Source organism: Salminus brasiliensis, chromosome 17, assembly GCF_030463535.1.
Source record: "Salminus brasiliensis chromosome 17, fSalBra1.hap2, whole genome shotgun sequence".
Lineage (NCBI taxonomy): Eukaryota > Metazoa > Chordata > Actinopteri > Characiformes > Bryconidae > Salminus > Salminus brasiliensis.
The window spans coordinates 16,321,317-16,333,455 of NC_132894.1; the positions used below are offsets into that span (position 1 = coordinate 16,321,317).

General features: G+C 38.9%; 1 protein-coding gene across 1 annotated transcript in view; it reads right to left on the reverse strand.

Annotated features, from left to right (window-relative positions):
• Window positions 1-12,139, reverse strand: part of LOC140538535 (inactive N-acetylated-alpha-linked acidic dipeptidase-like protein 2) — a 241,648-nt gene that overhangs the window by 121,344 nt on the left and 108,165 nt on the right. The window contains exon 5 of the mRNA XM_072661126.1: window positions 6,634-6,777. Coding sequence (XP_072517227.1) covers window positions 6,634-6,777 — 144 coding nt within the window. The remainder of the gene's footprint in view (window positions 1-6,633; window positions 6,778-12,139) is intronic.

A 12,139-nucleotide genomic window follows, 5' to 3' on the forward strand; every position in this document is an offset into this window, starting at 1 on the left:
GGTCTGGTTTGCAAATATATTGTTAATACCCAACATGTACTGCACCTCTCCACCATGAAGAGGTTTTAAAAAGGGCATGTTTTAGGCCTCAGATACTAGTCTATTCACAACCATATTTTAAATATCTGTCTTTTCAGTGCTTTTAAAGGTTTTAATTCCTATAATCACCAAAGACTGACTCACTATGTTTCTCTAGAATGGATCATCAAATCATTGTGTTTTGTGCTTTCCTGACACCTGACCTGTTTATTTATGCAGGGAATATGAAGAAGGTGGCATTTGCCTTAATCTGTAGTACCTTGTCAATAAAGAAGAACCACTGAATCACCATTTGACAGGGTTGGGAGGGTTATTTTAAAAATTCATTCTGTTACGGATTACTGATTACCTGTTCAAAAATGTAATTGTATCATCATCATTCTGTAATGTAATCTGATTATTTTCTGTTACTTCTGTTACATTTTGTTATGCTTTTTTGGGATCACTTTACTTAGATGCTCCCCTGACATTCAACTAACATTAAAGGCTATGTGCACTCTGCATTTTACCCATCTGTGGTAGTACACACACACACACACACACACACACACACACACACACACACACACACACAAGTGAAATAGGGGCAGTGAGCACACACACACCCAGAGCGGTGGGCAGCCAAATCCAGCACCCAGGGAGCAAAGAGGGTGAATGGCCTTTTTCAAGGGCCCAACACTGGCAGCTTGCCCTGCCCAGGTATCGAACCCCAACCCTGCCATCAATAGCCCAGAGCTCTAAGTGCATGGTTGCCCAGAGCCATTATTAATTGACTTTTAAAGTCAGGTTTTAAAGTTAAGGTTAGGAAGATTAGAATTCTGAGAATTTTCCCACTGCGGGACTAATAAAGGATTATCTTATTAGGGTTAGGTTGATTCAAGGGTAAGGGTAAGGTAATGGTCACATGCAGAGTTGCATTCAAAAGACAACCATTTACAGTTGGGTTGCATTTAATACATATTTGGTTGAATGTTAGTCACATCAATCCATCCTGTGCGTCTGCACAAAGGAGCATCGTTTCCTCATCAAACTAATCTTCTGTCTAATTAACACTCCTATTGGTCCATTCATCTGAAATGTTCAAGCATCCAACTGAAAGAAAGAACAAATTAGTCCAGCACAAATTCCACAAAGTCTAAATGATCTAATCAGGATAATGCTGGTGGTGCTGGTCTGGTTTTCAGCTGTTGTAAATGTCTTGTCTCATCTGCAAGGATATATAAGATTTAGTTTAAGCTATTGAACTATTAATGCTATTAGTACTAAATTATTACACAGAGACACCTTCATACTCAATTAGCAACAGAAAGAAAATTTTAGACAACATTACATCCAGCAGTCAGCTAATCACAAAGTCAGCGAACTGGTCAGCGCCTTCATTCATTCAACGTTGATTTCTTACCTTCAAATGTTTCTTTAAATACAAAATGAGCCTTTTGAAGCTCAGAGAATATTTACTGCTGGGAAACAAAATTTACATGAGACAGTAATATTCACTGTCCATTCCTTTTCACTTAAAAAAAAAGGTTATTTTGAATTTTCCATTCAGTGGACACTGCATTTTTAAGCTTAAGATTATACACAGTGCCTCCATGTCCCCAGTCAACTGAATACTGATTGTTATCACCTGTGACTGCTCTATAGTTTAGTATATAAGCCTGTGTATTAGTTCAGGCTAGTTGCGAAGTATTGTATCCTTATTCTGATGAACTACTGAACATTATTTTAGGATTGTTTATTCTTGCCTTTGTATCTTCGACCTTGTTTTTGCCTTGCCTGTTGGACCTGCCTTTCCAGTACGTTTTTGACTTGGATTTAGACCTACTACCTGTTTTTGTGACTATGAATTTGCTTTGACCATTATAATGTGTTCCTTTTCTCTGATTATTATCTTTTGCCTTACGGAAGTGATCATTGCCTGTTTTGTGACTATGAATATGGGTGACATTACACAGGGGAGTTGCTGTTAGCACTTAAGTAGCTCTGTGTGATTCATTAAGAAACATGTAAGTCACAGTGAACCATATCAAATGAACCTGCTAATAATCACCCTATTTTTAAAATGTACCTGTAATTTAATTACGTCCTTTTTGGTAAATGCAGTTGAAGGAATACAGTTACTGCTTTGTATCCTGATTACATAACGTCAAGGACACCTCAGTCGTGTCCAGTTCAGGAGATGGTAAACTTTATAAGGCCACTTTTCTTACCTTCAGGTAATGGCTGCTTGTCATGCTGGCTAGGCGAGACAAGGGAACACTCGCAGGGACAGAGCAATGCAGAGAAACAGTCTTTAATGACAAAACCAAAATGACCAAACACAAACAAAACGAGGCAGCAAAGTACAGGGTCCAATAAACAGAAACAGAAAACAAACAGGTGACAACTGAAACGGGGATAAACCTGGCAAACCACCTGAGGCTGGAAAGCAGTCCGGGAGCAAAGCGAGAGGGGACAAATCAAACGGGGGGGGAGGAAGGCTAGAACGCAACAGAACCAACGAAACTAACAAACCAAAAACCTCACCCCAAAACCGCGCTCGTCAGGCGCCGATGAACTTACTCGACTCAGGTGCAAGGGAACCGGACGCCAAATCACCCGACCAACCGGTGAACCAGACAGCGAACTCCTGAACGTGAAACCGCTCCGATAGAGCATATACTACTTGAACTTGTAGACCTCCCTAGAAGTCTCCAGAACATGAAGCCAACCTTACAGCTTGGCATCGCAAGAGTAATTCTCGGCGCCGAGGCATCTGCGTTTGTTCCCTTTGTACCCCAGCACTCAGGTGAAACAAATCGGACATAAACATAAAACATGGTGCCTTACTGCGACCGCTGTCAACATAAAAGTCCTTAGTGAGAAAACCAACGGGAGGAACAGAAAGTACGTGAACATTGAAATCAACCCAACATTGACTGAAAAGTCCCAAGGAGCCTGTGGACCACGGCCCGAAGCCGCCCCTGGGGGGGTGCGGCGCCGCAGGGCTGACACTGCTCACTTCTTTCTTTCTTTCAGTTTTTTCTTTATCATACTCACACTGCAAAAGACTGTCATTTGTTAACAAGCCTTCTGAATTTAATATACACTTTGTGAGTGTTTTGATAAATCAAGGCATGCACATAAATCAACAATTGTAAAACACTGTTTTTGAAAGAATGTCGGTCAACTTCAAGCAAGTAATTCTCCACTGTATTTTTCATTTACTTCAATACATTGTAATTGCCATAAAGCAATAACAACGTAATATAGTATTCAATCCATTTTACACACCCCCACTCACACTGAATGACATCTCAACAGCAATGGCAACAAGCTCTAAATCCCAGCATTTACCTTAACAGATCTTTTTCTATCAACAAAAATCCTGATCCAATCAAGGCTGATCGAGGTCTTTTCACAGTAACTCCATCATGACAAATTGTGTTAAGATAGCTGATCAAAATCAGTGGCAGACCACTAGGGTTAGAGCCACCAAATAAGTGTTGTACTCTCCATACATTTTTCATTGCCAGAAACACTGTTCCATTTGAACAATGACCTTTCACTGTGGGCTTGCCCATTTCAATTCAATTATAATGCTATGAATGCCACTCTCAATCAGTCATCTTTATTGAGTTAGAAACACATGTGGCAGCACTGGTGACCATTCCTTGTTAAATGTGACCTCTTACAGAGCTTGCTACAGGCGAAATCTGTAATGTAGTTGACTAACCACACACTCAAATATTCAATTAAGCCTCCTAAGTAGTCATTCCAGCAGTCTTTGCCGAGTGACACATGCAATAATCGTGGACTCAGGCAGCCCCGAATGAGTGGCCAGACAGTAATGTGAAGAGCCTCTGCGATCCAGAGTGAAGGAACTTTAGTCAAAAATGTAAATAAGGATGCTTCTCATTTGCCTGGCCCTTAAAGTGAAAGAGTTGTTTCCACGTAAAGTTGTTTTTATGATGTTAAGTTGTACCCATCACTGACAGCACATGTTTAATCCCTGTATTGCCATTTGAACAAGGCTTATTTATCATGGCCCAACAGAAATCCACATTGACCTGCAACCACTGATGAAGACTAGATGATGGCAAACTCAAACTGTGCAGCAACAGATGAGCTTCTGTCTCTGACTTTACATCTACAAGGTGGACCAGCTAGGTAGGATGGTCTAACAGAGTGCACAGTAAGTGGACACAATGTTTAAAAACTTCAGTAGCACTATGATCCATTCGTACCAGAACACACACACACACACTAACACACTGCCACCATGTCAGTTTCACTGCAGTGCTGAGAATGACCACCTTAATAATACCTGACCATTAAAGAACAGGGTGAAAGGAGGCGAACAAAGTATGCAGAGAAACAGATGGATCCTATGTGATACGTGGAGCTGATGGGCCATAGTTTTTCTTCCTGTTTTTTGAATTATATAACTTATAAATAAAAGAATGGAAATATATTGCAATCACTTGGAGGTTTAGGTTAAGGTAATTACCGGCCAATCCCGCCAGGTGGTATCTGCAATACCACCAAATACAAAAAACAATAAAAGCAATAATTTAGAAAACAAATAAAATGAGTTATTTATGTGCAAAATCCTGTTGCATTCATGCTGTGATTATTTACTGATTCGAATTCTGTGCAATATGGAAATATTTATTTATTTACTGTGAATTATATGTTCACAGTAATAACCTTTATAACTGTGTTTAGTTATTTGTAGGGCTCAAGAATTATATTTATTGTATATTTGCAAGGTTGGTTCTGAAGCTGTGGATGGTCTGGTGCAGAGTCTCCAGAGTTTAGTGGTCAGTGTATGACCACAAAGACCTGACAACAGAAAACAATTTTTAATTTTATTTATTTATTCAGTTTGTTATCCATATTCAACGGCTACTTAGTTCATTTTTACCTCAAGGGCCTTTTAGGTCCTTTTTTAGACCCTCTGTGGTCAGTGGGTACTGGAACCACTGGCCCAGTCTGTAATCCATCCCTTTTCAGTGAATCAGATGCTAATGTATACTCTGATAAATACTATAATAAATAATCACTTGGGACTGTTACTGCTAATCCAGAAATGAAATAAAGACATTTAAATATATTATATGCATTGTACAGTATATCTGTTTTGGCATATACAGAATACTTGTCTCTTCAGATTTCTGGGATGCTGAATAATACTGATGCTGTACATGTAGAGCATACTATCTGCCTATGTCAGATCAGTTAAATCAAGCATCATGGCCGGACCTGTCTCCGTTGTGACAACTAGAGAGTGAGAGCATCTCTGGAAACAGCCACATACCACTGTCTCCTGGACAGTTGTGCCACTTAAAACCATCATCTTTTCCTCTAAAAGCTGACTCTTATAGTGACACAGAAATTTCATGAAAAAAGACAACTAAACCATTAAAATGTCTGTATTGAAACTTCACAGGACATGCACACCATTCTGTGGCATGTATTTTTTTTGTTTTGTTTTGTGATTATATGTGTGTGTGTGTGGAAAAATGCTAACGGTCATATTTCATGTAAAATGAAAGGTAAAAAAAGGTGTATTATGCATTGGATGCCAATAGGTGGAGTAAGGTTGAAATGTCACCATAACATCTTTCATCTGGGACAATGGAGGTTTAGGTGTGACAGGATTTGGACACTCCCTGCAGCTGAACCACATAAAACGCACCATATCAAGTTTTTCTACTGAAGTTGAGTTTCAAACACATCGATTTCCAATTGCCAACTTTAGTATTTGGCTAATCCCTCACTGAAGTCAGCTAAACTTGCAACTGCATGCAACATCTGGTCCATCACTGTACTCAGAGTCTTTCTGCGATTGATCTCAAGATCTGAAGCCACGGCCAGACCTTAGTCTTCAACCCACATATAATATTAAATTTAACCATAAAGCTTTTTTTCAGATACTGTGATGCTACAGAACACAGTTTGGGTTTATTTGCATGATTTTACTCAATACATATACACACATGTATCTGTTACACTGTTCATATCATCATGTTTCAGTCTTTGTTTTAGTTTGGTTATGTATACACTACATTGCTGCTGTCTTTTAACTAATTGTTTTAATAAACTGCAGTTAAATCATTCAGATTTTGAGAAAATTACTTTTGTTTTTTATGATGTTTCCTTGGTGTTAACTCATTTTGACACAATATTTCTGTTGGACTGGTATCCCACTTATTATTGCTATTATTAACAACAACAACAGCACCTCGCATCCCACAGTGACATTGTCACAACAAAACTAGTTCATATTATAGGCTCACTCAATTGTGCATTTACAAAGTAACTGCTACACCTGCTACTGCTTTTAAAATTGTATAAATACACAGCACATAGCATAGATTTGTTTGTTTTATTTTTCAGTTAAAGAATTTTAAGGAGCTCAGCTGGTCTAAACAACCACAGCCAAACATGTCTATGGACATATTTATTCAGTGGAGAACTGCACAGATTTAGAGCTGGATCTTTTGGAGTCCTGAGCCCATTTTGGGGTCAATTCAATATATAAAGGTTAAGGCAATGTGTTAAGGGTCAGCAGTGAGGTGTTGATGACAATGTAGTTAGCCTGAGGCTTACCTGAGGCTGGTGTCATGGCCAGAGGAATGCAGGGTCGCCCATAGCCCATGACAGTGGCAGACAGCAGCTCTTTGGCTAGGTAGGCAGAGATTGGCTGAACCAGCAGTGACGTCAAATTGCTACGGTCCTCCCTGAAACTGCCAGCTGAGTGAGGAGTAAAACAAATATTGCAGCTTAATGTCTGTGATTGAAATGTCAGCCTTGTGCCTGCTCTGAACAACAAAACCTCAGAAGAGACATGTAGATGCCAATTTCCCTCTCGTAACCCCACCACCATCATTTGCTTTGATTGCCTCAAACATTCCAAGTACGTTCAGGACAGGAGACTCTTAACGCAGCACGAAAAGAGCAAGCCAATTACGCCAATCTAGAGGCTCTCCTCTTGGTTAATGCCTCCACTGCAACTCAGCCAGCGACTCCATTCATGTGGCCAAACATGTATTTAAGGCAAACAGCTCTGGCTTGAAGTGTGCATGGCAGGCAGGCATGCGCTTTCTGTGAAATGAGCTGAGATCAGAGGGGCGAGTAAGGTGGCTATAATCCACACTAAATCAGGCAGAGAAGAGGCCAGAGACCATGAAGAGAGGTGGCCGGCATCTCCGATTGCACCACAGCCCCCCGCTCACTGTGGCTCACGGCTGCTGCACTAATAGGCTGGAGGATTTTAGGTCTGAAGTCATAGCGCTAGCAAAAACCAATGGGGATTTCAGGTGGGTGCAATGCTCCATTGATTCAGCCTCATTAAAACGGAGGAATGGTGAGCCTAATCCCACTTTAGGAACAAATTTATTTAGGGAGCTTCAATTTTCCAGCAGCACTCCTGCGCCTGTGTAATGGCTCCACAATGGCACCACTAACAATCAGGAGAGCAGGGGGACTCGGCAACCACTCGATTACCTTCCCCTGATAAACTTATTGCAGACAAAAGATTATTAAACACTAGAAAGAAAGTGAGGCAGCAGTGGCACTCAGGATAGGCTGAGACTTCCCTCACCTGCAGAAGAAATGAAATGTGACCACAGGGTCTTTTGTAGTAGTGTTGTGAAGAAATTCTACTTTCAAGTCAAGTCAAGTGGGTTTATTGTCATTTCAACTACATACAGAGTACACAGTGAAACGAAACAACGTTCCTCCCGGACCATGGTGCAACATAGACAGTGCATACAAAACACAAGTGCAACACAAACAAACAAGTGCGGACAGACAACACAGTACAGACAGAGGATAATAAATAATGACTGTAGTGTGCAAGTTGTGCAATGTGCGATAAATAAAGTCCAGTGAGGTAGTAAAGTTATCAGTGCAAATGCTTGTGCAAAAAATGCTTCCCATGTTACCTGGGATAAATGGTTGGAAAGAGAGAAAGAGGGAGAGAGAGAGAGAGAGAGGGAGAGTGTAAGATATCAGTACTTTTGAAGTTGTAGAGGACTATGAACAATGAAACCTCATGTAACAGCCTTAAACTGCTATACATCATTATTAAATGCATAGTTAGGTGTGTCTGATTTGGCATTGGCATTGGTTTGCTTAAAATAAACCATACAACCAAATACAGAATACAGAACTCATCAAATGAGATGTTAAAGCCCATTACAATATCCTTCATATAAACATGACATGTTTTATATATATGTATACATCAATACACTAATATTAATGTGTTTGTGTGTATTAAAGTTTTTGCTGTTGTATAAAGGCAGCAATTAATTTGAGGGTGTAAATTTCACCGTACCTATCGTCTTAGAAAACAATGGTAGAATTTGACCTCCCATACTACTCAGACTACAATATCATGTGACAGAAAAAACAAAACATACAGTACATGAAACCTTTGATCTCAGTTATGACTGAGTAAAATGTTTCAAAACATTCTAAAAATCATCCCATTAGACTTTGTGTTGCTGTATGACATTTGTTTACATCTTTTGTTCACAAATATGTGTTACATTTAAACATTTAAGCCTTGGCTACCCTACAGGACTTTTTAAGTCGAAACAAATTATAAAATGACTGGGTCTTTCACGCCCATGCTGATTTTTACAAAAATGTCGCAACACTAAACGACTAGGGATCACACATTACACAACCCATAAACCTGCTGAATCCGAAACCGAACACACCACATGCTTGCCCCCATTACTTAGGAGATGCAGGCTTGCACCACCATATAAAAATGTATCTTTTTAACATAGTTAAACATTAATTTGGACTTTTTTTACGAAATAAAACTGAAGAAATGTCTTTTCCAAATAACTTAATTACTAAATATTATTAATTAAAATAATTGACAGAAAAACTTGGACGCCTCACACACTTATTGCTACCTGCCTAAATGTATTTATTTTTGTATGTATGTATCTTTTATTACTACTTAAAACACTAGCTTTAGCATTAGCTGCAGATGATTAGAGCATCATTATAGGGAATTTTATTTAAACCTAAGACATTTAGTTTGGTTTGCTTTTGATTGGATTTAGTTTTTTTTTAGTTTTTTTTTAACTGGCCATGTTGGCAGTTGTTTTACAAAAATAATTGTTATAATTAATATTTTTTATTTAAAAATGTATTTCTTTAGTTTTATGAGTTCAGACATATTTTCTCCATTTCCCAATATTGTTCAAATGAAGATCAAATATCCATATGTTTAAATACATTCAACAAGACAAAGGTTTTCATGGGATATCCTAATTATTTTAAATGTCTACATAAACCACACACATCAAAGATATTAAAAACCATAATCTTTTTGTCATTGTGTTGCTTGGCAACCACTGCCTGCTGATACTACAGTACACTGTTTAGCAGAAGAACTGTGGATTGTCATTATTAATAATAAATGATTTACTGAACAATGATATACTTCATTATAATGTATTTGTTGTGAGATTCTAAAACATAGCATGACCTTCAGAGATCTATAGTAGCAGTAATGTGACCAGAACGAACGTGCAGCTAATTACAGCTAAACGAAAAGAAGTTTGAAACTGAAACAGATGCGCAGTTAAACATAGACAGAATTGATTTTGGGATGAAGCAAAGTGAAAAATTGTCCTGGTTTAAATCTGTGAAGACACATCTACAGCAGAGAAGCACACTTCCTCCCTCAAATCTTCCACCAGTCAGCTGAGGGTACTTTTATTTCTCAAGATTCTGAAAGTATAAACAAGGACATGGCCAGTAGCTCTTATCTTGCGGTATCCAATTAGTTCTGCATCTTGCACAACTAGAAACAAACACTGGAGTTATAAAAAAAAAGTGCACTGTCTCCTGAAACATTCTCACCACAGCACTAGCCTTGGAGTGCTACAGCCTCAGAAAAAAGATGGACTCGCCCTTGGCAGACCTTACAATCAGAGCGAGGCAGTGCTGCGGCTTGTTGACAGGCCAGAGGCAGGAGTAAAGCTGACATAGTGGTCTGTGGCACTAGAGTGTGTGAAGGGAATGGGACGGTCTGCTTTCTATTACGGCTCTACCTCTCCTTTATAATGGCAGAATAGGGGTTCTAATTTTCTCTGTCTCAAACACACACACACACACACACACACACACACACACACACGCACGTAAAAACACAAGTTAAGAGGTCATCAATATGTCTCATAAGTGTGAAATACTGTATATAGTCACAGTCATAACAAAACCTTGTATTCCTTGTCTCTAAAACCTGTAATTTTATAGGAGGAGGATTTAAGATTTTATGCCAAGTAAATTTGGACCATTTATGTTAGTCCACTCATCATGAAATGTCCACACAATGCAAAGGGCAAAGGGACAATTAACTATTAAAAAACTATTAACCTTCACCTGAGTAACAAACAAGACGCTTGTTAACTGTTGACTATGGCTGCAAGCAACATAAAGTTTTTTCAACAAAGATCATAAAGATTATTCAATAAAAATTATAATGATTTCTAATTTATGGGTGTGATTATGTGTGTATATACATCAATATTCCACAAAAACTGTCTCAACCAGTCATTTTATTAAATGTAATTTAATAACAATGACTGTAGAAAGACTGGAGCACTCTCAAAAGTGTAGCCACCACATATCTAGCGCCTCTGCTGGCTGGTTACAGCATGACGTGTAGCTTCACCCTATACCAATCTGGTTCAGTGAAATCAGGCCATTTTTCCTTATTCAAACCTTATTCTACTATATCGTAAGAAGGTGGAAGACTGGAAGAGACCTTTTCTACAAGGCCTTTCTGTTAACATGGAGTAGCTGTGAGCTGTCAGGCAACCAACTAGTTAATCATACTGTTATTTATCACGTCATGTTGGGCTGTTGGTTGCATTAACAGACACTCTGTACAAAGTCCTTTAGGGTTTATCCGCTAAGTCTGATGTTAGTGTAAAATGGCCAGTGTGATCTAATTAGCTGTTAGCCAGCCAGCTAACATTAGTGTGGTTAGACATGCTGGACTCGTGCTGGATGCTGGCTCTGGCAGTAGGCGTGTCTGGTTCCGCCTCTGGTCTCTTCTGCACAGACTCTGGTTACAAATCTGACAACGTGGCAGACAACAAGGCTTCATTTCTGTAGAACGGAAGGGGATGGAACCATGGCGTCCAGGTTTTCTACAGTCATTGTTTATTAACAATGCTAAGCTGTTAGGAAACATTAAGTTACTCATTAAATAATCTCTGACCATTATGCTGCTTGGCAATCATAGCCTACTACTAATGAACTACACTGCTGTGTGGAATAATTTATTGTGTTTATTGTGACAAATAAATAACCTATGAACCTCATTAAAACATAGCTTTTAAAAATTGCACTTCACATAGTCAGGACCATTTAGTTCAGAAAAGCTACAAAAACACACAGCCACAGACATGCATATGTGCATACACACACAGACACACCAAGCCAATCTCTAAGTGAGAATGATTCATGTTCTTTGTGAAGTACATACACACTATCTTACCTCCTCATCTCCTGTGGACGGACGTGCACAGCATGCAACCGTTACTCTAATCTGAGTCAAATCCCGTTCACTCTCTATGAGTGAGAGACTCTCAGAAAGGCATATTTGAAGACATGAGTAAATAGCACTGGCAATGATTCAGATGTTATAGCCCATAACTGGAACATGAGGTCCAAATGTATGGATATTGACATAGTGTCAAAAAGCTATAGGCTTTTAAAACTAGGCACTTAACCTCACAGCTTATTCTAGCAGTGCTGCAAAAGGACATCTAGAAAACCATCTCTCTCACTTGTTACCCAAGCAACAAGTCTTCGTAAAGATCACGGTTGCCCAAGGCTCTTCTATGATTTAGAATCAATACTGATTATGTAAGTGATGATCAAGTGAAAATGCAGATGCACCATTCTGCATGTTAAGTCCTACAGAGTCCCTATTTATAAAACAGATCACATCTGAGCCACATTTGAAGCCACTATAAAAGAAAGAAATTAGCTGTTCATTACAGTGATTATAATGAGTGTAAAGCATTACATAAAGCTAAGCATGAAACAAAAAATAAATACTATACCGCATGGC